Source organism: Chiloscyllium punctatum, chromosome 2 (assembly GCF_047496795.1).
Source record: "Chiloscyllium punctatum isolate Juve2018m chromosome 2, sChiPun1.3, whole genome shotgun sequence".
Taxonomy (NCBI): Eukaryota; Metazoa; Chordata; class Chondrichthyes; order Orectolobiformes; family Hemiscylliidae; genus Chiloscyllium; species Chiloscyllium punctatum.
Genome location: NC_092740.1, coordinates 100,805,791 through 100,832,773, shown reverse-complemented (window position 1 = coordinate 100,832,773; position 26,983 = coordinate 100,805,791). Strand labels below are relative to the sequence as shown.

General features: G+C 42.4%; 1 protein-coding gene across 4 annotated transcripts in view; it reads right to left on the bottom strand.

Moving 5' to 3' along the window:
* The window catches only part of syk (spleen tyrosine kinase), a 191,998-nt gene that overhangs the window by 18,352 nt on the left and 146,663 nt on the right, over window positions 1-26,983 (bottom strand). For all 4 annotated transcript variants that reach the window (XM_072586745.1, XM_072586775.1, XM_072586755.1 and 1 more), the window contains 4 exons: window positions 8,160-8,250; window positions 6,402-6,579; window positions 5,794-5,997; window positions 477-666 (listed from right to left, as the gene is read on the bottom strand). In XM_072586745.1, coding sequence (XP_072442846.1) covers window positions 477-666; window positions 5,794-5,997; window positions 6,402-6,579; window positions 8,160-8,250 — 663 coding nt within the window. The remainder of the gene's footprint in view (window positions 1-476; window positions 667-5,793; window positions 5,998-6,401; window positions 6,580-8,159; window positions 8,251-26,983) is intronic.

Below are 26,983 nucleotides of genomic sequence, written 5' to 3'. Positions count from 1 at the left end.
TCCAAAGAGGATCCCATTCAGACCCATTCCCCTACCCTATTACTCTACATTTACCCCTAACTAACAATTCACCTGACCTGCACATCTTTGGATTGTGGGAGGAAACCTATGCAGACATGGGGAGAATGTCTAAACTCCACACTGACAGTTGTCTGAGGCTGGAATCAAACCTGGGTCTCTGGCACTGTGAGGCAGCAGTGCTAACCACTGAGCCACCATGTCACCCACATATATACACACAGACATAAATACAGGCATTACATATTTTTAAAAAGACCCAATCCATTACTCAAGTAAGAAACACTTCTGTTTGCAAGTTATGAATGCTACTTCTGACAATTGTCGAATGATTGCTCCATAATCCGCTATAAATTTCATTATATCACACATAATATCTGAACTTAAAATCAGAGAAATTAAGAAGCAATGATACTTCAGAATTGTTGAAATCATAAAATAATATGCACACAACTTACCTTGTAGTAATTCTCCTCAGAGTTTATGGCTTTTGACAGGCCAAAATCACTGATTTTAGCATAATGCTGAGTTACAAGAAGAACATTCCTTGCAGCCAAATCCCTGTGAACATAATTTTTCTCTTCCAAGTACTTCATTCCCATGGACACTTGATGTACTAATTCAACTATATTGGTTATAGTAACATCTCTGAAAATTTAAAACATTATTGAAATATTATTACAGGAGAGGTTAAAACAAACTAGTTTCATCATCAATGAGCAACATACATTCCAAGGAATCCAGCTTTTCCTGCATGTGTACATCATATACTGATTGCTTATTACCAGTTTCTTAATATTTTCTTGTTTTTCTGCTGGCCAACAAGATTATGGGAGATATAAAATGGAATGTGATAATGGAGAAGACATAGGCAATGGAGTTTTTGTGCAGTAATTCTTTTTTCACTAGTTGAGATTGTAAGGCTGGTCAAGAGACCTTTAGAATAGTTGAGCAAGAAAAGCACAAGAACAGGGATGAGTGTGAGGTAGGAGCTGAGGTGAGCTTGTTATGAAAGTGGAAGTGGGCTCAGTGTATGGCATGAACTATTCAACTCTGAGTTGAATAAGAGGTCAGGATAAAAATCTATCTTTTCCAACACAGCTGAGATAAGCAATGGAATTGATGGAAAGGAAAATGCTTGCAGTGGAGCCAAGGACAATTCTTTTTGTGATCCTACTGTTTCAATTATTGTAGTTCACCTAAGACTGGAAATTGAACAAAATATGGCAAAATGTCATTGTAAAAGAGCAGCTCTTAATCCTGTGGCCCATTACCCCAGTCACAGAATGTATAAGAATTTGGTTTCCAAAGTGGTGCAGATTCTGGCCTACCAATGAAAACTGTCATTTGTGCTGAACACAGAGTTGAGCCAAAATGTAAACTTGTATTGAAATGCAACATCTGAGCCAATGTGGTATTCTTGCAAAACTATTTTTTTTAAGGCTATTAATAGCACTGGTAATCAGGACCCAAAATAATGAGCAGCTGGATTCACAATCAAATTGCTAGTCCATTCCTACTTTATTACAGTAAGTTAAAGAGCTCTACATCTCTGACAAGAGATTCTACTCAGGTTTCCTTTAGACAGCTTCTGTAAAAGGGTAAAGTAATGTGAGTTTAGGGCGTCAAATGGGTAGGATGCCAGTTAAGTAGGTTGCCAGATGGGGAGAATTCTAGGTAAGTAGGGGGATAGGGTGGCCAATGGGTATGGTGCCAGGTAAGTAGGGTGTTGGATGAGTAGAATGTCAGGGTGCAAGTTGGGAAGGCGATCAGGAATGCTTTGAGTAGTTGGGGTGGTCAGGATATCAGGTCTGGTGAAGGAGTGGTGTTCATATCCCATGGAAGTGGGGATGCACTTTTTTTTCCTGAGGGGAAGGAGGGTATTCAGCCATTAGGGTGAAGTGGGAGGTCTGGATTGAGCAGTGGGTGGGCTGTGGGTGTTGAGTCCAGTGATGAGATAGGGTTATCAGGTCATAGGAACAATGGGCTTTGAGTCTCATGGTAGGGGACTGTCCTGGGAGCAAATGGGGGTGTTGGGTCCAATGGCAGGGGAGAGGGTGTGTTAGATCAGGTGGGAGAGCAGACGTATAGAGTCAGAATCTGGAGACTGGTCATGGGTCAGGAGATGTACAGTTGGAGTTTTGTGGTTGAGAAGTCAGTTTTTTAATTGGCCAGGGGTTCAGCTATGTAATCCTCCAAATTCTCCAATTTAAATTGATGCTTTTGGAGGGTTTTGAGCACAGAGGAATTGCTTAGAAGAATTTTCAATTTGCTCGGCAATTCCCTTGGCACAGGAGGTAACATATTGGCAAGGATAGAGCATTAGTTGACAAACTGGAAACAGCAAGTGAGAATAAATGGATCTTTTTTCAAATGACAGGCACTCCAGGATGCCACAAGAAGCAGTGTTGGGCCAAGGCTATTCACTCAGACATAAGGGAATCAAATGTAACATTTCCATGTTTGCTGATGACACAGAACTGGTAAGAATTGTCAGTTGTGAGAGGATGCAAGGAGGCTTTAAGGTGATTTAGACAAATGTAGTGAGTCAGCAAACACAACAGATGGAGGAAATACTGGAGATCACAGGACTATTCTATAATTCGCCTATGCTCACTAGAGTTTAGAAGGTTAAAAGGGGATTCAATTGAAACATATCTAAAATGTAATTCTAACATGGCTGAACAGACTAGATGTAGGCAGGATGTTTCCCTGGTTGGAAAGTCTAAAATTGGGGGACACAATCTCAAATAAAGGGTCCACAATTTAGGACTGAGATGAAGAAACTTTCATTCACTGCAAGAATAATGGACCTGAGGAATTCTCTATCATAGAAGGCTGTGGAGGCCAAATCAGTGAATATATTCGAGAAAGGGATAGATACATTTTTAGATGTTAAAGGCATCAAGACATGGGAAGAAGAGAAAATATATCAGTAAGACAGAAAATATTTGGTCAGACCTTTTCTGGATTACAGCATTCAATTCTGGTTTCCTTTCTATAGGAAGGATATTTTTAAACTTGAAAGGGTGCAGAAAATATTTACATGAATGTTGTTGAGTTGGAGGAGTTGAATTTTAGGGAGATATTAAATAGGCTGAGGCTTTTTTTCCCTGGAGCGTTGGAGATTAAGGGATGACCTAATAGAGGTTTAAAAAATTATTAGGGGCATGGAGAGGGTGAATACAAAGGTCTTTTGCTTCAGGCATGGGAATCCAACACTAGAGGGTGTGGGTTTCAGGCGAGAGGGGAAAGATTTAAAAGGGACCTGAAGGGCAATCTTTTCACACAGAGGGTGGTGTGTGTATGGAAGGAGCTGCCAGAGGAAGTGGTGGAGGCTGGTACAATTATAACATTTAAAAGGCATCTCAATCAGTATATGAATAGGAAAGGTTTAGAGGGATATAGGCCAAAAGCTGGCAAATAGGACTAGATTGGGTGGCATGGTTGTTCAGTAGTTAGCACTGCTGCCTCACAGTGCCAGGGACCTGGGTTTGATTCCAGTCTTGGGTGACTGTATATTTGGAGTTTGAATATTCTAACCATGTCTGTGTGGGTTTCCTCTCGGTGTTCTAGTTTCCTCCCACAGTTCACCAAGATGTGCAAGTTAGGTGAATTGGCCATGCTAATTCGCCCTTAGTGTTCAAGGATGAGTAGACTAGGTGCATTTGTCAGGGGAAGTGCAGAATAGTAGGGGTAGGGGAATAGGTCTGGTTGGAAAACTCTTTATTGGGTTGGTGTGGACTTGTTGGACCTAATCACATGTTTCCACACTGTAGGGATTCTATGATTAATTTAGGATATCTGATCATCATGGACAAGTTGGACTGAATGGACCATTTTCGTGCTGCACTACTCTATGACTCTATGAATCCATTAAATTAGCCATGATCATAAGGAATAAGAGATCACAAATTTCTTATCCTGCTCTTAGTTTCTCTGTTTCTATGTTTACAAGTGTCTTAAAGGAGGAACAAGAGGTAGCAAGATAGCAAAAGGGAATACCAGAGCTTTGCTGTTTATGTATGGCATCTTCTAAATTTGGAAGACAAAACGCAGACTGGATGAGCACTTTGCAAAACACTTACATTCTTTTCATAAAAAATGACTCAGAGCTTCCAGTTGCCTCCCACTTCAAAACACTACCATCTTCCCTAGCCAACATTTCTGTCTTGGGCCTGCTGCAGTGCTTAAGTGAGGCTCAGCGTAAGCTGAAGAACAGTATCTCATCTTCCGCTTGGGGACCCGACAGCCTCTTGGACTCAGTATTGAATTCAATGACTTTAGGGTCTAAACATCCCCTTCCAGTGTTTTACCCATTCCCACACCTCAGGCCCAGCCAACCGATTTTCACATATTTGTGGTTCCCACTATCAGTTTTACTCCTTTCCTGCCTTAATATCAGCCATTCCTTTGTTTGCATAACTGTCTTTCTTTCTTCCCAGATTTCTTCTCCAACTCTCTGTTTACTCTCTTTCTCTCCCATTCCTAGTCAACAGCAGAAGTACCTCCTTTTCCAAACTAGTATCAGTTCTGCAGAAGATTCACCAGGCTTAAAATTTTTACTCTGTTGTCTTTCCACAGGTGCTGCCAGACCTGTTGAGTTTATCCTGCACTTGCTGTTTTTATTCCAGGGATCTTTGCCCAAACAGATTAAAACAATACCACATCAATGGTTCAGTAATTGAAATTCAGAATACTGAAAGTGTCATGATTCAATGACCATAGATATCTTGGAGTTTGTGAAATTAGAGGAGATTATAGCAATAGAGAAGGTTCAGACCCTGGAAATTTTAAAAATTGAGATACTGTTTAACTGGAAGCTCATGTGAAAGTGAAAGCCATCATATTGTTTGAGGCTGCTCTGTCATTAGAGAGAGAGAAATGATTGTGGGGAGTTTAATCCAAGAGTCACTAATCTTATTTAAGCAACAAGATTGAAAAGCTGCTTATCTCCGTCTGTATGGCAATTGAAACCCATGTTGCTGACATTGTGTGGCATCTCAATCCAGCCATCCAGCTAACTGAGCTAACCAATTCCCATATGGGAAGCAAGGGAGGTCAGCCACTGATCAGAACATTTTAGGAGTGAAATTTTATGAGAGTAAAGAGATTGGCAGCAGACATTTGAATGATCCCAGGCTTATGAAGGGTAGAAAGGTGTGAGGCTGGCCAGGACCTTGCTGCATGATCAAGGCTATAGATAGCAAAGGTTTCAGCAATCAGGCAACGGTATAGATAAGGGTTTCAGTGATCAGGCAAAGGTATAGATAAGGGTTTCAGTGATCAGGCAAAGGTATAGATAAGGGTTTCAGTGATCAGGCAAAGGTAGAGGTAAGGGTTTCAGCAATATGGACAATTTTATGGTTGCGGAAATAGGTAGTCAAGTAAAGGTGCAGGTATGTGATTGGAAGTTCATGATCTCAAAATCACAATTGCAAACAATTTGGCTCAGCCTCTGACAGTTTTCAGTGAAGCTATGGAACAACATTTGTGGCAAAGACTGAAAAAAGTGGCTTTGATTTTCCTAGTATTTCTTTGGAAGGAATTTATGAGCATCAAGTATTAAGTTTGAAATTTGGAACCAATGTTTTTCGGATTCATATGCATAGTTATACAAATTAACCATGTAAAATTAACCACCATTTTTGTTTGCAAAATGTTGCACTTGAGTGTGTGATTGAAAAACTTCATGGCATCAAAAGTGTGGGCATCCATTTGAGTGACTTGCTGAAAATTGAAATATCACAATTTACAAAGAAAACCTGGACCCACTTGTGAGCCTGCAGAAATTTGTTAAGTTGGCCTTGCTCTGCAAGTTCCATCACCAGCATCAAACACTCCCTTTCACATATCCCAATCATGCGGACGATGTAAGGATTATCAAGTTGATGCATGAACTTTGCTTCCTTCATCAGTTCATCTTTTACTGCAGGATCATCACTCTTCAACACTTTCACTGCTACACTTATGTTTTTCCTGTTAAAACAAATCAAGACACAATGGGATGAATTTTAATTTTTGGCAGTATGTGGGATTGGGATTAGCTTGGGAGCATTAGGGGAGAAGAGCTGACAGGTTCGAAATTGACATCCAATGTCAGTAAATAATGGCGTATAATTCAAATAATGAAATGCTGCATTTTTCTTTATGAACATTAAAATATCACTTAAACTAATTTATTATCTATTCAAATAAATATTTGGATTAAACACAATATGTTTTATTTATTAATTTATTTCAAAGAGGAAGCATCTAGAACAAGGTGCTTATTGCAAACCTTTTAATTAGCTAAAACATAAATATTAGCAAGCTGAAGATAGTGTTTATCTTCCACTCTGAAGTTTGCAGCAGTGTGTACTATCTAATTCAAAAATACTTACTTCCTCATTTTATAAACTCCTTTCTTCACTGTACCAAAGTTACCAGACCCAAGTTCCTTTTCTTCCAGTGTAAGGCAATCATCTTTCAAATACAGTGTTTTCTCCTGCAGCTCATCGGGGTCAGCATATGGGCTTTCATAGACATTGGTATCCATAGGCATGGCATCTCTTCGAGTACCTGTCACATGACAGAGGTGTGTTCAGTGCTGACCTTGATTATTAATTTGGCACAGAAAGCATTATAGAGATTTTCAGAGACAAAGCAATTGAGTTGCTTTGGCAGCACTAATCTATAGTACTTACATAACATTCTTTGATCACCTTGAGTGCATACATGCAATGTTTTAATTATTGGATTTTCATCAAACAGTGAAATTTCGAAGGTTAGGTAAGAGCACATTGGATGATTGACTGTGATAGTTAATTTCTCCGAGTTCTCTAAATAATTTGCTGTGACTCCATAAAAAAGTGAGGCAGCTGTTGGTTTTTAGCTGAAGTTTTGATGTGCAATCAGAGAAATCTACATTGAGATTTTATTCCAGCATGTGAGTTTAATATTAAGACATACATTGCTGATTTAAGCCACCACCAAATCACCATGGTTTGAGGATAATATTCTCTGTATTGTAGTTTTAAACTATTTCTCTAGCAAAAATAGAGCAATGGTCTGGAGTATGGGTCATTATCAAGGAGGTTTGATGAATTACTGCAGTGCAACCTGTGTGGATGGTACACATTGTTGCCACTCTGTGCTGATAGTAGACGAAGTGAATGGTTAGAGTAGTGGTTGGGGTACCAATCAAGCAAGCTGCTTTTTTCTGGATGATATTGACCTTTAGTGATTTTGAAGCCACACCCACTCTGGCAAGTGGAGAGCATTCCATCACACTCCTGCCTTATACCTTGTAGTGGGTAGGCTTTAGGGAGTCAGGAGCATCAGGATCTCACTGAAGAATTCCCATTCTCTGTTCTGCTTTTGTACCATTTTTATATGGCTATTCCAGGTATGTTTCTGATCATTGGTAATTCTAAAGATGTTGACTGGGGGGATTCAGTGACAGTAATGCCATTGAATATCAAGGGATGATCATCAGATTTTTTTATTGTTTGAGATGTTTAATTATTGGGACTTGTGGCATAAATGATGCTTGCCATTATCAGATCAAATGGGTAGGCATGAAACATTATTCATATTTTAATATTTCAAAGATGAAACCAGATAACTTTAAAAGCATTAGGAGGTAGGATCATTCCTGCTGGAAAAGCAAGACCTTTGCTGATATGTTTTAACTTGTTAAATGTCAATATCACTGTGCACAACTGAAGGACCGTAAGATTTGGCTGCTCTTGCCTGGCTGTACAAGGTAAGTCAGCCTTGGTCACAACTGGGATAAAAAATTATTTTCTGTATCAGAAAAATAACATCATACAGATTTCCCAGCACTGTGATTTGAAGATTCTTAAGCAAACTGACTGGGGTTACATGTGTTGGATCAGAAAATAGCAAGAGTTATAACGTTGTTAGACAGAAGCATTATTTTCCGACCTGCATTGTTAAATTACATATAGTGCTACAGACTGCCTTCTGAAAACCTACCATGGTAACCAATGACAAACCAGGCAAGCGGGAAATAAGTGTCTTTACATTTTTTGTAACAGCAATGTGCATGTTTGTTCAGCAGTGAAGATTTCAGTTAATTTTTCTAACAGAATAAAAAGGAGTAACTATCAATAATTGAAAATAATTTCGTGACTTACCTGCTTCTGCTCCTTTATTGTGTCGATTTGGCCTGATCATGTATGGATTAAGATTTGCTGCACTAAAGGAGCGATCAGCTATGTTTGATTTCTAAACAAACACAAAATCAACATTTAAAAATTAGGGTATATTTTAATTTAAATATCACTCAAAAGGCAGACATGTTGCCAAAGCTTTTCATCTTGCGCTCAACAGGCAGAATGGAAAAATACCAAATTTCAAATGATCATAAAAATTTATACTACAGGAAAAGCTTTGTCAACATATCTTTCCTTTCAGCAAGAATCAAGTTCTATAACGTCAAGCAATATTTTAATTTAATTATTTGTTAGTGTGAGGCTTATTGTTTGTACACAGTTAACAGAGGCAAAAGAAATCTCAAGACCATTCCACTCTAAGCATGTAAATAAAGCATGCGCCACAATTTTTGTCAGTGCCTCATCTGCCAAATAAGTGTAGGGAACTGAACAAAAGTGTAAGTAGATTAATAAGAGGTAGAAGAACCAGTGAAAGGTCACCTATACCACAATTTAAAAGAAGTACATTCTTGGGCAAAGAAATAGAGTGTAATATAATTTATTCCAATTTCATTCTCCTAATCTGAAGCTTAAAACCCAAAGAATCATATTCAAAATAACATAAGTGGAGAAATTTTGACTGAGACTACGGTTGCAATTAAAATCTATCTTGTTGGGTTATGGACGTCTGTAAAGTACTGCTATTCTACAGTTAGAAATGGATGTCCCTAACTCAAACTCATCCCTGACAATGCTACACTTTTGATCTCAATAAATGTATTTCCCAACAAAACAAAATTCAGCAACTTACATAGAACATAGAACATAGAATAGAACATAGAACATAGAACATAGAACATAGAACAATACAGCACAGAACAGGCCCTTCGGCCCACGATGTTGTGCCGCACTTCTATCCTAGATTAAGCACCCATCCATGTACCTATCCAAATGCCACTTAAAGGTCGCCAATGAATCTGACTCTACCACTCCCTCGGGCAGCGCATTCCATGCTCCCACCACTCTCTGGGTAAAGAACCCACCCCTGACATCTCCCCTATACCTTCCACCCTTCACCTTAAATTTATGTCCCCTTGTAACACTCTGTTGTACCCGGGGAAAAAGTTTCTGACTGTCTACTCTATCTATTCCTCTGATCATCTTATAAACCTCTATCAAGTCACCCCTCATCCTTCGCCGTTCCAACGAGAAAAGGCCGAGAACTCTCAACCTATCCTCGTACGACCTACTCTCCATTCCAGGCAACATCCTGGTAAATCTTCTCTGCACCCTCTCCAAAGCTTCCACATCTTTCCTAAAGTGAGGCGACCAGAACTGCACACAGTACTCCAAATGTGGCCTAACCAAAGTCCTGTACAGCTGCAACATCACCTCACGACTCTTGAATTCAATCCCTCTGCTAATGAACGATAATACTCCATAGGCCTTCTTACAAACTCTATCCACCTGAGTGGCAACCTTCAAAGATCTATGTACATAGACCCCAAGATCCCTCTGTTCCTCCACCTGACCAAGAACCCTACCATTAACCCTGTATTCCGCATTCTTATTTGTTCTTCCAAAATGGACAACCTCACACTTGGCAGGGTTGAACTCCATCTGCCACTCCTCAGCCCAGCTCTGCATCATATCTAAGTCCCTCTGCAGCCGACAACAGCCCTCCTCACTGTCCACAACTCCACCTATCTTTGTATCATACACGTTACATGTTCCTTCAACTTTATTCCTATTCAATTCCTGATTACCAAAGTTTCCCTGTTGTTCTCATTCCACTGACATTATCAACCTTTCTCTTTCTTCAACCATTATTCCCATCTCTTTTGAACTCATTATAAAAAACATAGGGAATTGGACAGGCTGGCAGATGGAATACAGTGTGGGTAAGCGTGAGATTATGCACTTTGGTCAGAAGAAATGGACGCCGACTGTTTTCTAAATGGGAAAAGTGTTTGGAAATCTGAAGCGCAAAAGGACTAGGAGTCCTAGTTCAGATTGTCTTCAGGTTAACAGTTAGAAAGGCAAATGAAATGTTAGCATTCATTTCAAGAGGGCTAGAATACAAGAGCCAAAATGTACTGCTGAGGCTGCATAAGGCTCTGGTCAGACTGCATTTGAACTACTGTGAGCGATTTTGAGCCCTGGACCTAGGAAAGGACTGCAGCTGGATCCAGAGAAGGTTTACAAGAATGATTCTGAGTATGCAAAACCAGTTATATGAGAGTCATTGAGGACTCTATATTTGTTGGAATTTTGAAGGATTAGATTAGATTACCTACAGTGTGGAAACAGGCCCTTTGGCCCAGCAAGTCCACACCGACCCTCTGAAGAGTAACCCACCCAGACCCATTTCCCTCTGATTAATGCAACTAACACTACGGACAATTTAGCATGGCCAATTCACCTGACCTGCAGATCTTTGGGGGTGACAGATCTGGTTGAAACTCATTATACTAAGAGGCCTAAATAGTGTGGACATTGACAAGATGTTTTCACTTGTAGGAGAAACTAGGATCTAAAGTCACAGCCTCAGGTTGAAGGGATGATTCTTTAGAACTGGGGTGAGGAGTGGTTAATCTGTAAAACTTGTTGCAGAGGGCTACTTGTTGCACTGTAGGTAATCATTAAGTGTATTTAAGAAAGGAAGTGTCTTGATGGGTAAGACGCTCAAAGATTATGGGAAGAAGGCAGGAAAATGGAGTTGAGAAGGAAGAAGTGAGGACTGCAGATGTTGGAGATCAGAGTCAAAACATGTGGTGCTGGAAAAGGACATCCATAAGGCAACATCCAAGGAGGAGGAGAGTCGGCGTTTCGAGCATAAGCTCTTCTTCTTAGGAATGTGGGTGGTGGCAATGGGTTGAGAGATGAATGGGAGGGGACAGGGACTGGGGCTGAGGGGAAGATAGCCAGCAATATGATAGGTGGATGAAGGTGGGGGGGTGTTGGTGATATGTCGGAGTGCAGGGTGGAACGGATAGGTAGGAAGGACAATTCAAGAGGCCAGACAATTCAAGAGGCCGAGTTGGAGGGTTGCATCTGGGATAAGGTGTGGAAAGGGAAGATGAGGAAACTGGTGAAATTGACATTAATTCGGTGTGGTTAGAGGGTCCCAAGTCGGAAGATGAGGCATTCTTCCTCCAGTTGTCAGATGGCTAAGATTTGGCGGTGGAGGAGGGCCAGGTCTTGCACGTCCTTGGTGGAGTGGCAGGGGGAGTTGAAGTGATTGGCTACAAGGCGGTTGGGTTGTCTAGTGTGTGTGTCCCAGAGATGTTCCTTGAAATGTTCCGCAAGTTAGCATCCTGTCTCCCCAGCGCAGAAGAGACCACATCGAGAGCAAAGGACACAGTAGTTGAAGTGTTTGGAGGTGCAGGAAAATCTCTGCTAGATGTGGAAGGATCCTTTGGGGCCTTGGATGGAGGTGAGGGGGGAGGCATGGGCACAGGTTTTACACCTCTTGCAGTGGAAAGGGCAAATGTTGGTAAAAGAGGGTGGGTTGGTGGGGGGCATGGACCCAATGAAGGAGTCATGGAAGGAATTGTCTCTGTGGAATGCTAAAAGTAGTGGGGTAGGAAATATATCTCTGATGGTAGTGTCTGACTGTAGGTGGTAGAAATGGCAGAGGATGATGCATTGTATCTGGAGGTTGGTGGGGTGAAAGATGAGTTCCGGGGGTGGGGGGGGGGAGGGGGTTCTGACCTTGTTGCGGCTGGAGGGGTGGGGTTCAAAGGCAGAGTTGCAGAAGTTGGAGGAGATGCACTGGAGGGCGTTGTTGACCAAGTGAGGGTAAATTGCGGTCCTTGAAGTAGGAGGACATCATGGGTGTTCTGGGTGGACTTGGTCCTACTGGGACCATATGTGACATAGCTAGAGGAATTGGGAATAAGGGATAGCATTCTTACAGGAGGAGGGGTGGAAGGAGGTGTAGTCCAGGTAACTGTGGGAGTTGGTGGGTTTGAAGTATTGAGTCTGTGTTGAGTTGGTCACCAGAAATGGAGATGGAAAGGTCCAAGAATGAGAGGGAGATGTCCAAGATGGTCCTGGTGAACTTGAGATCAGGGCGGAAGGTGTTTGTGAAGTTGATGAACTCTTCAACCCCCTTGTGGGAGTATGAGATGGCACCGACACAGTCATCGATATAGTAGAGGAAAAGGTGGCCATTCCACAGTGTAACTGTGGAAGATGGACTGTTGCATGTCCCCGACGAAGAGGCAGGCATGGCTGGGGCTCATGCGGGTGCCCATGGTTACCCATTTGGTCTGAAGTTAGTGGGAGAATTCAAAGGAGAAATTGTTGACGGTGGGGATCAGTTCAGCCAAGCAAATGGAGAAACATATCGGCCATGATCAAATGACGGATCAGACTTAGAACACAGAACATAGAACAATACAGTACAGAACAGGCCCTTTAGTCCTCGATGTTGCGCTGACCTGTGAACTAATCTAAGTCCATTCCCCCTACGCTACCCCATCATCATCCATAGGCTGATCCAAGGACTGTTTAAATACCCCTAATGTGGCTGAGTTAACAACATTGGCAGGCAGGGCATTCCATGCCCTTACCATTCTCTGAGTAAAGAACCTCCCTCTGGCATTTGTTTTAAATCTATCACCCCTCAATTTGCAGCTATGCCCTCTCGTACAAGCCATATCATTACCCTCGGAAAAAGACTCTCACTGTCTACCCTATCTAATCCTCTGATCATCTTGTATTGATCCCCTCTTAGCTTTTTTCTCTCCAATGAGAAGAGACCCAAGTTCCTCAGCCTTTCCTCATAAGACCTTCCCTCCAGATCAGGCAACATCCTGGTAAATCTCCTCTGTATCTTTTCCAATGCTTCCATATCCTTCCTGTAATGGGGTGACCAGAACTGTACACAATATTCCAAGTGAGGCCACACTAGCATTTTGCACAGTTGCAGCAAGACGTCATGGCTCCAGAACTCAATCCCTCTACCAACAAAACCTAACACCCCATATGCCTTTTTAACAGCACTATCAACCTGGGTGGCAACTTTCAGGGATCTATGTACATGGACACCATGTACTTGATGACCCAAATGGATTAATTCTGGCCCTATATCTTATGGTCTTTCAGTATTATTAGCTATGCAAGTATTTTTAATCTGGATTTTTAAGTTACAGTACATACAGCACTTTGATAAAATTCTTTCTGATGGCAACTATAACTTGCTGTTTCACCTCCATGTTCTTGTTAATTCAAGCACAATTAATGGTTCCAATGTCATCGTCTCTTACACAGGACTGTGCTCTTGTTAATAAATACTACATGTCCCAACACAATGATTACTTGATCAATGCATGCTCCCACTGTGCATTTGTGGAATTTTAATGATCAGAAAGTCACTGGTTGTGCAATGTGATTCCTGGTATTCCCTGAAAGAATAACTTTCAAGAGGGACTGCCAAATCCACTCTAGCATCTGTTTAAACAGTTTTTTAAAAATGTTATGATGTTCAGGCAGTCACTATTATTGTGTCTCAAGGTTGCGTTGTTTGTTTCCTCCTATCGACATGCTATTGCGTGGAGACATTGTTAGGCATAGGATCAGTTTTCCACATCTACGGTGTGGAATCATTCAAATGTTTCCATATCTGTAATCACCATTCACACTATGGCTATCTTTACCTTACAATCCAATCATTTTCAGATTGGTTGAAACTGTCTACATCACAATAGTGACAAAACTAACTTGTTTGCCTTCCAAAAACACTGCCACGAAATGCATAATCCAAAACACTGTGGTTCCAGAACCATCTACCTCACCAATAGACAAAGAACATCAAAATCATCTCAAATGCTTCAGAGTCTTTTCCTGGACTAATTGTCTCCAGGCTGACATGATACTACATACTATACTTCCGATGTCCCCATCTTTCTTTTTGGAGACTGGCATTTTAATTTTCATGTGTTCTCTTTCATTGAAAGCTCAGACATTCTTCAACATGAAAATGGTTGTTTAAAGCCAGCTGTTCAGCTTCTTTAGACTTGGGGAGCAGTTATTTTCCTGTCAGTAACTTTATATTAGACCACCTCAATTTTTAATTGAGGGGAAACATTTAAATATAGATCCTATCCATATTCAACCAGCATCATGATAATCATATTAGAATTCATAAGACAAAACAACCCTCTCCAGCATAATTTCATTGTTCTTTTGTTGTTATGTTTATGGAATGAAAGGTGCAAGAGGACTTTCACTGGTAGGTGGATATATTTGGTAGAATTAAATTTTATTAACTATCAAGTTTCAGTTCAGTGCCGAGATGAAACTCACAATCCCACACTGTATAGCAGCACTTTGAAAAAGTGTACGGAGTTAGTCTAACTGTAACATTTCTATTTATAAGCATAAGAACATGTATTAAAATATTAAAAACCAAAACAGATCTGTTTATTGCATTATCTTTCACATCTGTGACAACAGAGGGCAGCATAGGACCAGTTTGTTCTGAGTCATCACTTCTGTCTAGTCACTAGGGAGCTCCCTATTCACGTTCATAACTGTACCTAGACTACTGAGTTATCAGAGTGATCTCTGCAGCTGAATTTAATGATTTTCATGCTCAACAGATTAAAACAAAAGAAGATTGGGCTTGTTCTAACAGTGATGAAAAAAGGTCACTGTTCTCATCTTCTTGTAATATAATCTAGCTATTTGTGTGCGGGATAGAGTGCTGCCACCAACCTTTTCTCCTTTGCTGGTCTAGGGCTTTGAAGTAGGCTGTGATGAAAGATGACAACAAATAATTCAGCAGAACAGCTCTTGTCTTCAATGAGAGGTGGAACCCAATATAAGCATTAGTGAATCTACTTTTATTAAGCAAGCAATGCGGTTGACTTCCTTTCCCCACCCACATTCCTGATGAAGGCCTAATGTCCGAAAAGTCTCTGCTCCTTGCATGCTGCCTGACCTGCTGTGCTTTTCCAGCACCACACTTTTTGACTCTTAAGTGGGCAATTAGGGATAGGCAATAAATTCTAGTTTAACCAGCGACACCCACATCCTGTGAGTGAATTTAAAAAGTGCTGTTTCTTCAAACAGTTTGAAACTTGCATCATTTTACTGATGTTTGAGAGGCAACTGATAGGACAGGAAATTTGCCAGGTTGAATTTGTCCTTTTTATGCACAGGACATTCCTGGAAATTCTCCACATTACTGGGTAAATGCCAATGTTTTAGCTGTATTGGAAAATCTTTGCTAGGAGTGTATCGGTTTCTGGAACATCTTGACAGAATGTTGTCAGGGCCATAGCCTTTGCAGTATCCAGTTTCTCCAACCACTTTTTGACATCACAAGGAATAAATTGAACTCACTGCAGACTGACATCTGTAATGCTGGCGACCTCTGGAGGAAGCCTCACCCAACACTTTGAAGCAGATAGTTGGAAATGCTTCAGCTTTATCTTTTACACTGATGTACTGGGCTGTCCTATAATTGGAAATAAGGTTACTTGTAGAGTGAGCCTCATCCTGCAGTGATTTGTTTAATTATCTGCATCATTTGTGGCAGGACTGCAGAAGTTAGATCTGATCCATCTGTTGTTGAATCAATTGGACCTGTCTCAATTGTTTCTTATACTATTTGGCACAGAATTATTACTGTTTTGCAGCCTCACCAGGTTGACAGATCACTTTTAGGCTTGTTTGGTGTTGCTATTGCCCTCTTGCACTTTTCGTTGGACTAGGGTTGATCTGCTTCCTTGATTGTAATGGTAGTGGGGGAGGTTTTGTGGGCCATTTGGTTGCAGATTGTGTTGGAGCACAATTCAGCTGTTGATAATGGCCTTGAACTTCTAGATCTTTTTGAAGTCTATCCAATTTAGAGGAGTGATAGGCCACACAACATGTTGGAGGGTATCCTTAATGTGAAGAGGAGAATCTATCTCTACAAGTAATCTGCGGTGGTCACTGTTAATCTGGCATGGACAGATGAATCTGCAGTAGCAGATTTATGAGGATGAGGTCAAGTATGTTTTTTTCTCTTTTTTGGTTTCCTTACCATCTGCTGCAGTCTCAGTCTAGCTGCAATACCCATTACAACTCAACCAGTTCAATCAGTTGTGCTGTTGAACCATTCTGGGTGGTGAAATTGAAGACCCACTTAGTATACATTCTGCACTTTTGACACTCGACATGCTTCCTTTAAGTGGTGTTCAACATTAAGGAGTACAAATTCATCAGATGAGAAGAGAGGAGGAGTGAGTAGTACGCCTAGGTAGTTTCCTTGTCCATGTATGATCTCATGCCATGAGTCTTCATTCTTCAAGGAATCTACAGTCAATGTTGAGAATTCTCAGGCCAATCTCCTTCTTGACCATATACCTCAGTGCCACCATCTCTGTGGAGTATGTTTTCTTTTTGGGATAGGAAATACCCAAGGATGGTGATGATGTTGTCTGGGACATCGTGTATAATGCATGATGCTGTGAATATAATTGCTACTTGACTAATCTGTGAGATAACTCCCTCAATTTTGGCACTCCACCCCAAATGTTGATAGATTGACGGTTGAGAGATCTGTGTTTGCCATTGTTGTTTCCAGTGCCTTTGTTGATGTCAGGTGGTCTGTGCACTTTCATTCATTGCTTGAGAACCATTCCTTGATTTATACAACTGAACGCCTTGCTAAGCCATTTCAAGGAGCAGTTAAGAATATCCAAGGTTTTTTTTACAATAATCGACAATAGTCAGTTGTCCTAGATCCAGGCCATCTCTACAGGAGCTCCTCAAGCCCTCCAGCTGTTTTATCAATGACCTTCCCTCCATAAGTTCATAATGTTCACTGATGCTTGCAAAATGTTTTGCACCATTCTCAACTCATCAGATAATAAAGCAGTACACACCCAATTGCAGCAACACCCGGCAATATCCAGATTTGTGCTGACAAGTGACAAATAGAGGTTAGCGGAGAGACTTTGCTGAGGAACATTCTGAGAGGCCGGCTCAGTTAACAACTGAATAGCAGAGTGAGGAAGAATCCGTTACCCTAGAACAGTAAGCCACAAACATTACAATACTATAATGGTTTCATCCATCTCTCCTCCTCTAATAAAAGGAGAGAGAGAGAGATTCAGAGAGATGTTAGGAAGCTTGTTGTAGCCTAGAAGTATTTGGTCTGATTGTAGAGATTGTATTGTAGTTTAAGTAGCCAGTTAGTGCTGCTGCTTGATGTGGGTGTGGGTTTCGGTGAATACTGGGCTGCAGTGACTAAAGCGAGCAAGGTAAAGGCACAGTAAGATTCATTTATCATACTTAGTGTAAAAGGGAGAGGCAGTTAGGACAAGGCTGTGCTCCTTCTGCCAGATGTGGGAGATCTGGGAATAGCATTGAGAGTGTGTTGCTGGAAAAGCACAGCAGATCAGGCAGCATCATAGGAGCAGGAAAATGGATGTTTCAGGCCAGAGCCCTTCATCAGGAATGAGACTGGGAGCCTCGGGGTTGGAGAGATAAATGGGAGGGGGTGGGGCTGGGAGAAGGTAGCTGAGAGTGCAATAGGCGCATGGAGTTGAGGATAAAAGTGATAGGTCAGAGAGGAGGGTGGAGTGGATAGGTGGGAAGGAAGATTGACAGGTGGGACAGATCATGAGGGCAGAGCTGACCTGGCAGGTTGGAACTGGGGTAAGGTGGGGAGGGGAAATGAGGAAACTGGTGAAGTCCACATTGATGCCCTGGGGTTGAAGAGTCCTGAGGCAGAAGATAAGGCGTTCTTCCTCCAGGCGTCGGATGGTGAGGGAGCGGTGATGGAGGAGGCCCAGGATCTGCATGTCCTCGGCAGAGTGGGAAGGGGAGTTGAAATGTTCGGCCACGCAGTGGTAGGGTTGATTGGTGCGGGTGTGTTGGAGATGAACTCTAAAACACTCTCCAGTCTCCCCAATGGAGAGGAGACACCATGGGGAGCAATGGATGTTTTCCAATCCTGTGGTGGCAGGGGAAGGAGTCGAGAGTGGAGGGTGGCTTGTTAGGGGATGAACCTGACCAGGTAGTCGTGAAGGGAATGGTCTTTAAGGGTGGGGAGGGAAATATATCCCTGGTGGTGGGGTCCATTTGTAGGTGGTGGAACTTAGATTAAATTAGATTCCCTACAGTATGGAAACAGGCCCTTTGGCCCAACAAGTCCACACCGACCGTCCGATGAGTAACCCACCCAGACCCTCTCACTAATGCACCTAACTCTATTGGCAATTTAGCAAGGCCAATTCACTTGGACTGTGGGAGGAAACCCGGAGGAAACCCACGCAGACATAGGGAGAACGTGCAAACTCCACACAGGCAGTCACCCGAGGCTGGAATTGAACCTGGGATCCTGGTGCTGTGAGGCAGCAGTGCTAACCACTGAGCCACTGTGCCGCCCTTAATTTAAGGTCAGGGTGGAATGTGTTGGTGAAGTTGATGAACTGTTCGACCTCCTGTGGGAACATGAAGTGGCACCGATGCAGTCATCAATGTAGCGGAGGGAGAGGTGGGGAATGGTGCCTGTGTAACTCCAGAAAATGGACGGTTCTATGCAGCCGACAAAGTGACAGGCATGGCTGGGGCCCATGCAAGTGCCCATGGCTACCCCTTTCATTTGGAGCAAGTGGGAGGATTGGAAGGAGAAATTATTGAGGGTGAGGACCAGTTCAGCCAAACGAATAAAGAGTGTCAGTGGAAGAGTACTGGTGTGGATCTCAGGAGAGAAAGAAATGGAGGACTTGGAGGCCCTGGTCATGGTGGATGGAGGTGTAGAGGGACTGGATGTCCATGGAGAAGATGAGGTGTTTTGGGGCAGGGGAAACAGAAGTATTGGAGGAGGTGGAGGGCTTGGGTGGTGTCCTGAACGCATGTGGTGAGTTCTTGGACCAGGGGGAGAGGACAGGTGGAGACGAGTTCAGTGGGGTAGGAGCAGGCTGAAATGATAGGTCAGCCATGGTAATCAGGCTTGTGGATCTTGGGTAGAATTGGGCGGTGTGGGGATACCGAACTATGAGATCCCTGAGATGATGAGGTTGTGTATGGTGTGGGAGATGATGGTTTGGTGATGGGGGGTGAGGTCATGGTCAAAGGGACGGTAGGAGAAGGTGTAGAGTTGGCGCCTGGCTTCAGCAGTGTAGAGGTCAGTTGGCGCCTGGCTTCAGTGGTGTAAAGGTCAGATCTGGGAATTGTCTGGAGTCCCTGATGACTATGTCTGCAGGAAGTGTGACCGGCTACAGCTCCTCACATAATGTGTTGTTCAGTTGGATCTGTAGTTGGAACATACTGAGGAGCATACAGAGGTCAGAGAGTGTGATAGCCACTAGTTATGGGAACGTGGTCACACCACAGGTTCAGTCAGGTTAGATAGGTTACTGCCAGAAGAAGGCAGACATGTAGAGCAGGAGTCTCCTGCGGCTATTACCCTCTCTAACAAGTATACTGTTTGGATATTGCTAGGGGGGAATAGCCTGTCATAGTACAAAAGCAGCAGCCAGGCCTGCTGACCCCGTAGAGCAGGGTCTGGCAAAATCCAAGTAAGTGATAGTGGTGGGAGACTCGCTAGTTGGGGCATAGGCAGATGTTTCTGTGGTCATGTTAAGTTGTCTCTGAGCAGTTGCATGAAATTCTTAAGGAGGAGGGGGAGCAGCCAGGAGGTGCTGTGCACATTAGTACCAACGACATGGGTAGAAAAAGAGATGATGTCTTGCAAAGTGAGTAAAGGGAGTTAGGAAAAAAGCTGAAAAGCAGGACTTTGAGGGTAGTGATCTCTGGGATACTACCAGTGCCACCTGATAGTGAGGCAAGGAATAGAAAGATAGGACAGATGAACACATGGCTAAGAAACTGACACAAGGGTCAGTGTTTCAGGTTCTTTAATCACTGGGACCTCTTCGGGTATGGCAGTGACCTGGAAAACAAGGACAGGCTGCACCTAAACTGGAGGAGAACCAACATCCTCACAGGGAGGGTTTAACTCAAGAGGGTTTAATATAGAGTGGCAGTGGTTTGGGAACCAGAGCAGCAGGTCAGCAAGTGGAGGGATTGAGGGGAAGGTAAGGACCAGTAAGTCAGAAAAGAAGGCTAGGCCGATACAGGTGAATGAACACAATGGTACTAATGAAGTGTGTTTATTTCAATACAAGAAGTATAATGGTAAGGCAGATGAGCTTACAGCCTGAATCAGTACATGGGACTATGATGTTGTGACCATTACAGAGACTTGGTTGAGAAGGACAGGACTGGCTGCTCAACTTTCCAGTATTTTGTTGTCTTAGATGAGATAGAGAGGAAGGTAAAAGAGGTGGTGAAGTTGCATTACTAATTAGGGAGAATGTCACATCTGCACTCGGGGAGGACATATTGGAGAGCTCATCCCCTGAGGCAATATGGGTGGAGCTCAAACATAAGATGGGTGCAATTACACAGATAGGATTATACTATGGGCACCCCCAACAGCCACCAAGACATTGAGGAACAATCATGCAGGCAGATTATGGAAAGATGCAATAATAACAGGCTTGTCATAGTGCCACACTTTAACTTCCCTAAAATTGACTGGGACTGTCTTGGAATAAGAGGCTTAGACCTGGCAGAATTTGTTAAATGCATTCAAGAAGGTTTCTTTCAACAGTATGTGCATAGTCCAACTACAGGAGGGGCCATACTGGACCTTGTATTAGCTAATGAACCTGGCCAGGTAATTGACCTTTCAGTGAGATAGCAATTTGGAAACAGTGATCACAACTTCTTAGGTTTTAAGATAGTTATGAATAAGGATAAGTCAGGACCTTGTGAGAAGGTACTAAATTAGACGAGGACAAATTATGTCAATATTAGGCAGGAGCTAGAGAGTGTTAATTGGGAGGAGATGTTATTGAGCAAGTTCGCATTTGACATGTAGCAGACCTGCTGATCAGAGTTCAGGGCCGGCATTTTCCAGAAAGGAGGAAGGATAAGGATGGCAAGGTAAGGGACCCTTGGATAGTGAGTGAAGTTGTGAATTTAGTCAAAAGGAAAAAAGTGGCATATGTATAGTTTAGGAAGCTAAAATTAGACAGAGCCCCTGAGGAATATAAGTAAAGAAGGAAAAAACTCAAGCAGGGAATTAGGAGAGCAAGAAGGGGCCATGAAATGACTTTGACAGGTAGGATTAAAGAGAATCCCAAGGCATTCATTAAAAAATAAAAGTATAGGTAGGGAGAAGATAAGCCCACTCAAAAGGAAAGGAGGGAACTTGTGCTTGGACACAGAGAATGTGGGTGAGATCCTAAATGAGTACTTTGTTCCAGTATTCACCCAGGAGAAGGATTTGGAGGATAGTGAAATTTCTGTGGAGCATGCTAATATGTTAGGGTATTTTGAAATCAAGAAAGAAGTCGTGTTGAACAGCATTAAGGTAGATAAGTACCCATGATGGCATCTACCTCAGGTTTTTGAGAGAGGCAAGAGAGGAAATTGCAATACCTTGACCAAGATTGTTGCATCCTCGCTAGGCACTGTAGCGGACCCAGAGGACAGGCAAGTAGCTAATGTTGTTCCTCTGTTCAAGGATGGGAGTAGGTGCAATTCAAGAAACTATTGACTGGTGAGTTGGGAAGCTATTTGAAAGAATTCTTAGGGATAGGATTTATGTGCATTTGGTACAGCATGCCTGAATTATAAACAGTATGATTCTACCCTCTATGAAGAGGGTGCAGAAAAGGTTTACCCAGGATGCTGCCTTTTTGGAGGATATGAGCTTTAAGGAGAGGCTCGAAAGAACCTGGGTTGTTTTCCCTGGGGCGGTAGAGGCTGAGTTCAGACTTGATAAAAGTCTATAAAATTTGAAGATCTATAGATTGGTTTGATGATCAGAATCTTTTTTCCCAGAGTTGAAACATCTAATACTGGGGGGCAGGGATGGGAGCGGGGGGGGGGGGGGGAGGGGGAGGGGGAGGTGTATGCATTGAAGGCGAGGGGAAAGTTCAAAGGAGATATGAGGGATAAGTTTTTTACACAGACAGCGGTCAGAGTTTGGAAAGCGCTGTGAGGCATGCTAGTGGAGGCAAATACAACAGGGCCTTTTAAGGGATTTTTATATAAGCACATGAATATGCAAGGAGTGGAGGGATATGGAACAAGGGCAGGCAGAAGGGACTAGGTTTAATTTGGCATCATGTTCAACACAGCATCATGGGCAGAAGGGCTCATTTTTGTGCTTTACAGTTCTATGTCCTAAGTAACATTTGTGCCACACAAGTGCTAAGCAATAAGATAGAATCTAACCACCACCCCTTATTATTCAATGTCATTATGATCATTGAAAACTGCACCACCAATATCCTGAGGGTTACCATTGACCAGAAACTGAACTGGGCTAGCCATATAAATACTGTAGCTACATGAGGTCATAGGCTAGGAATTCTACAGTGAATAACTCACCTCCAATCTCCCCAAAAGCTGTCCACCATTTACAAGGCACAAGTCAGGAGTATGATGGAATCCTCTCCAAATGCCTGGATGAGTATAGTTCCAGCAACACTCAAGAACTTTGTCATCATCCAGGGTAAACCAATACACCATAACCACAAACATTCATTCCCTGTACTGCCTATGCTCAGTAGTCGTACTGTATAACATCTGTAAGACGCACTGCAGAAATTTACTGTGACTCCTTAAATTGCACCTTGTAAACCAATGACTGCTAACATCTATAAGGACTAGGGCAGCAGATAATGGGAACATCACTACTTGCAAGTTCCCGTCCAAGTCACTCACCAACCTGACTTGTAAATATATCGCTGTTCCTGCAATGTTGTTGAGCCAAAGTCTAGGAACTCCCACCCAAATAACATTGTGGGTCTATGTACACCGAATGAGCCAAAGCTCATGAAGTGCAACCAGAGATGGCCAATAAACGCTGATCCAGCCATCCTGCCCACATTCAACAAATGAATTTCAAAAAAGGGTTTGGTTTATAGATCTCAGTATCTATGTACAAATTATAATAGTTGTAAGGAATATTAACTATCACTAACATGAGTCAGGTAAGATTATTGTTTCTCCATCAGAAGACAGTGCCAGAACTAAATTGGACTGCCCTATACTTCATGCAATAACTGTGTTATAAAACAGCAAGCAGAACTTTGTTGTAGCTCAAAGGTTAACCCTCTTGTACAGACTACCTTCTTCAACATTAGGCTCAAACATTTTGCTCTTAGTTCACACATTATACAATGGTATAAACACGATGTTACATGACAACTACCCGTTCTCTACACCCCCAGGGCTCTGACTTGACAAGTACAAGCAATCCAGAAGTCACACAATTCTTCCAGAGTATGTTAATTTGGACCTGCAAGATTGACCAATCTGCCACCTGAGGATTATTGACCTTGATTCTCATTTTTATCTTGAGTGGTGTGTGAACCATTACCATTCTGATGTTCCTCATTGCATTTGTTCCAATAAAGTGTTAATGAACAATGAGACAAGATTCCTGCAGTTCTTCCATTCAATCCCACCGCTGTACAGATAATATACAATTGTTGCTGAACTTCCAATCCTTCTTGGATTTGTATTTAGCAAAGATGTATAAAAGTCATTTTTAAAAAAATAAAATGTAAAGATGTCTGATCATTTGTACCATATTCAGCCTATCTCAGTGGGATGGTTTAAATCCAGAAGTATTTGGATCACTCTTCAACAAATTATGGTCCACTGTTAGATATGGCCACATTGGAATCTTACATAGCATGAATATTTCAATAGACAATAGACAATAGGTACAGGAGTAGGCTATTCTGCCCTTCGAGCCTGCACCACCAATCAATATGATCATGGCTGATCATCCTTAATCGGTAGCCTTATCTCCATAATCCTTGATTCCACTATCCTTGAGAGCTCTATCCAAATCTTTCTTAAATTAATCCAGAGACTGGGCCTCCACTGCCCTCTGGGACAGAGCATTCCACACAGCCACCACTCTCTGGGTGAAGAAGTTCCTCCTCATCTCTGTCCTAAATGGTCTACCCCGTATTTTTAAGCTGTGTCCTCTGGTTTGGCACTCACCCATCAGCAGAAACATGTTTCCTGCCTCCAGAGTGTCCAAACCTTTAATAATCTTATATGTCTCAATCAGATCCCCTCTCAGTCTTCTAAACTCAAGGGTATACAAGCCCAGTCGCTCCAGTCTTTCAGTGTAAGGTAATCCCGCCATTCCAGTAATTGACCTCGTGAACCTTCGCTGCACTCCCTCAATAGCCAGAATGACTTTCCTCAAATTTGGAGACCAGGACTGCACACAGTACTCCAGGTGTGGTCTCACCAGGGCCCTGTACAGCTGCAGAAGAACCTCTTTGCTTCTATCCTCAATCCCTCTTGTTATGAAGGCCAGCATGCTATTAGCCTTCTTCACTACCTGTTGTACCTGCATGCTTACCTTCATTGACTGATGTACAAGAACATCCAGATCTCTCTGTACTGCCCCTTTACCTAAATTGATTCCATTTAGGTAGTAATCTGCCTTCCTGTTCTTGCCACCAAAGTGAATAACCATACATTTATCCACATTAAACTGCATCTGCCATGCATCTGACCACTCACATAACTTGTCCAGGTCACCCTGAAATCTCCTAACATCCTCATCACATTTCACCCTGCCACCCAGCTTAGTATCATCAGCAAATTTGCTAATGTTATTGTTAATACCATCTTCTATATCATTAACATATATTGTAAAAGCTGCGGTCCTAGTACTGATCCCTGTGGTAACCCACTGGTCACTGCCTGCCATTCTGAAATTGAGCCGTTTATCACTACTCTTTGTTTCCTATCAGCCAACCAACTTTCAATCCAAGTTAGTACTTTGCCCCCAGTATCATGCGCCCTAATTTTGCTCACTAACTTTCTATGTGGGACTTTATCAAAAGCTTTCTGAAAGTCCAGGTACACTATATCTACTGGATCTCCCTCGTCCATCTTCAGAGTTACATCCTCAAAAACTTCCAGAAGATTATTCAAGCATGATTTCCCCTTCATAAATCCATGCTGACTCTGACCTATCCTGTTACTACTATCCAGATGTGTCGTAATTTCATCCTTTATAATAGACTCCAGCATCTTTCCCACCACTGAGGTCAGACTAACTGGTCTATAATTTCCTGCTTTCTCTCTCCCACCTTTCTTAAAAAGTGGTACAACATTAGCCACCCTCCAATCCGCAGGAACTGATCCCGAATCTATCGAACTCTGGAAAATAATCACCAACGCAGCCACGATTTCTCGAGCCACCTCCTTCAGTACCCTGGGATGTAGACGATCAGGCCCCAGGGACTTATCAACCTTCAGACCTAACAATCTCTCCAACACCAATTCCTGGCAAATATAAATTCCCTTAAGTTCAAGTCCTTTAGCCACTGTTACCTCAGGGAGATTGCTTGTGTCTTCCCCAGTGAACACAGATCTGAAGTACCAATTCAATTCTTCTGCCATTTTTTTGATCCCCGTAATATATTCCCCTATTTCTGTCTTCAAGGGCCCAATTTTAGTCTTCACCAGTTATTTGCTTTACACATACCTAAAAAAGCTTTTACTATCCTCCTTTATATTATTGGCCAGTTTACCTTCGTACCTCATTTTTTCTCTGCGTAGTTCCTTCTTAGTAATCCTCTGTTGTTCTTTAAAAGCTTCCCAGTCCTCCGCTTTCCCGCTTATCTTTGCTATGTTATACTTTTTCTCTTTTAATTTTATATGTTTCTTAACTTCCCTCGTCAGCCATGGCCACCCATGCCTCCTCCTAGGATCTTTCTTCCTTTTTGGAATGAACTGATCCTGCAACTTCTGCATTATACACAGAAATATCCTCCATTGTTCCTCCACTGTCATCCCTGCTAAGGTATTGCACCATTGAACTTTGGCCAGCTCCTCCCTCATAGCTCCATAGTTCCTCTATTCAACAGAAACATTATCACTTCTGATTGTACCTTCTCTCTCTCAAATTGCAGATTGAAACTTATTGTATTATGGTCACTATTTCCCAATGGTTCCTTCACTTCGAGGTCCCTGACCAATTCTGGTTCGTTGCACAATATCAGATCCAGAATTGCCTTCTCCCTGGCCGGCTCCAGCACCAGTTGTTCTAAGAATCCATCTCTGAGGCATTCCATAAAGTCTCTTTCTTGAGGTCCAATACCATCCTGATTCTCCCAATCTATCTGCATGTTGAAATCCCCCATAACAACTGTAGTAACATCTTTGCGACAGGCCAATTTCAGCTCCTGATTCAATTTACATCCGACATCCAGACTACTGTTTGGGGGCCTGTAGATAACTCCCAAGAAGGTCTTTTTACCCTTAGTATTTCTCAGCTCTATCCACACTGACTCTACATCCCCTGATTCTAGGTCCCCCGCGCAAGGGACTGAATATCATCCCTTGCCAACATGGCCACCGCACCCCCTCTGCCTGTCAGTCTGTCCTTACGATAGCACGTGTAGCCTTGAGTATTCATTTCCCAGGCCCTGTCCACTTGAAGCCACATCTCAGTTATCCCCACAATATCGTATCTGCCAATTTCCAAAAGAGCCTCAAGCTCATCCATCTTATTTCTAATGCATTGTGCATTCATGTATAGTATTTTTAATTTGTTACTGCCTTCACCCTTCCCATCAACTCCTATTTCACTCAACCTTACAGCATGATCCCTTTCTGAGTTTTCTGCCTCATTGATACAGTTGTCTTTCTTGACTTCTCTAACTTTCCCTTCAATTTCCTTCTTAAACATCCAGTTTGTCCTCTCCCCCCCGCTACTTAGTTTAAATGTAGCTGTGTTGCAG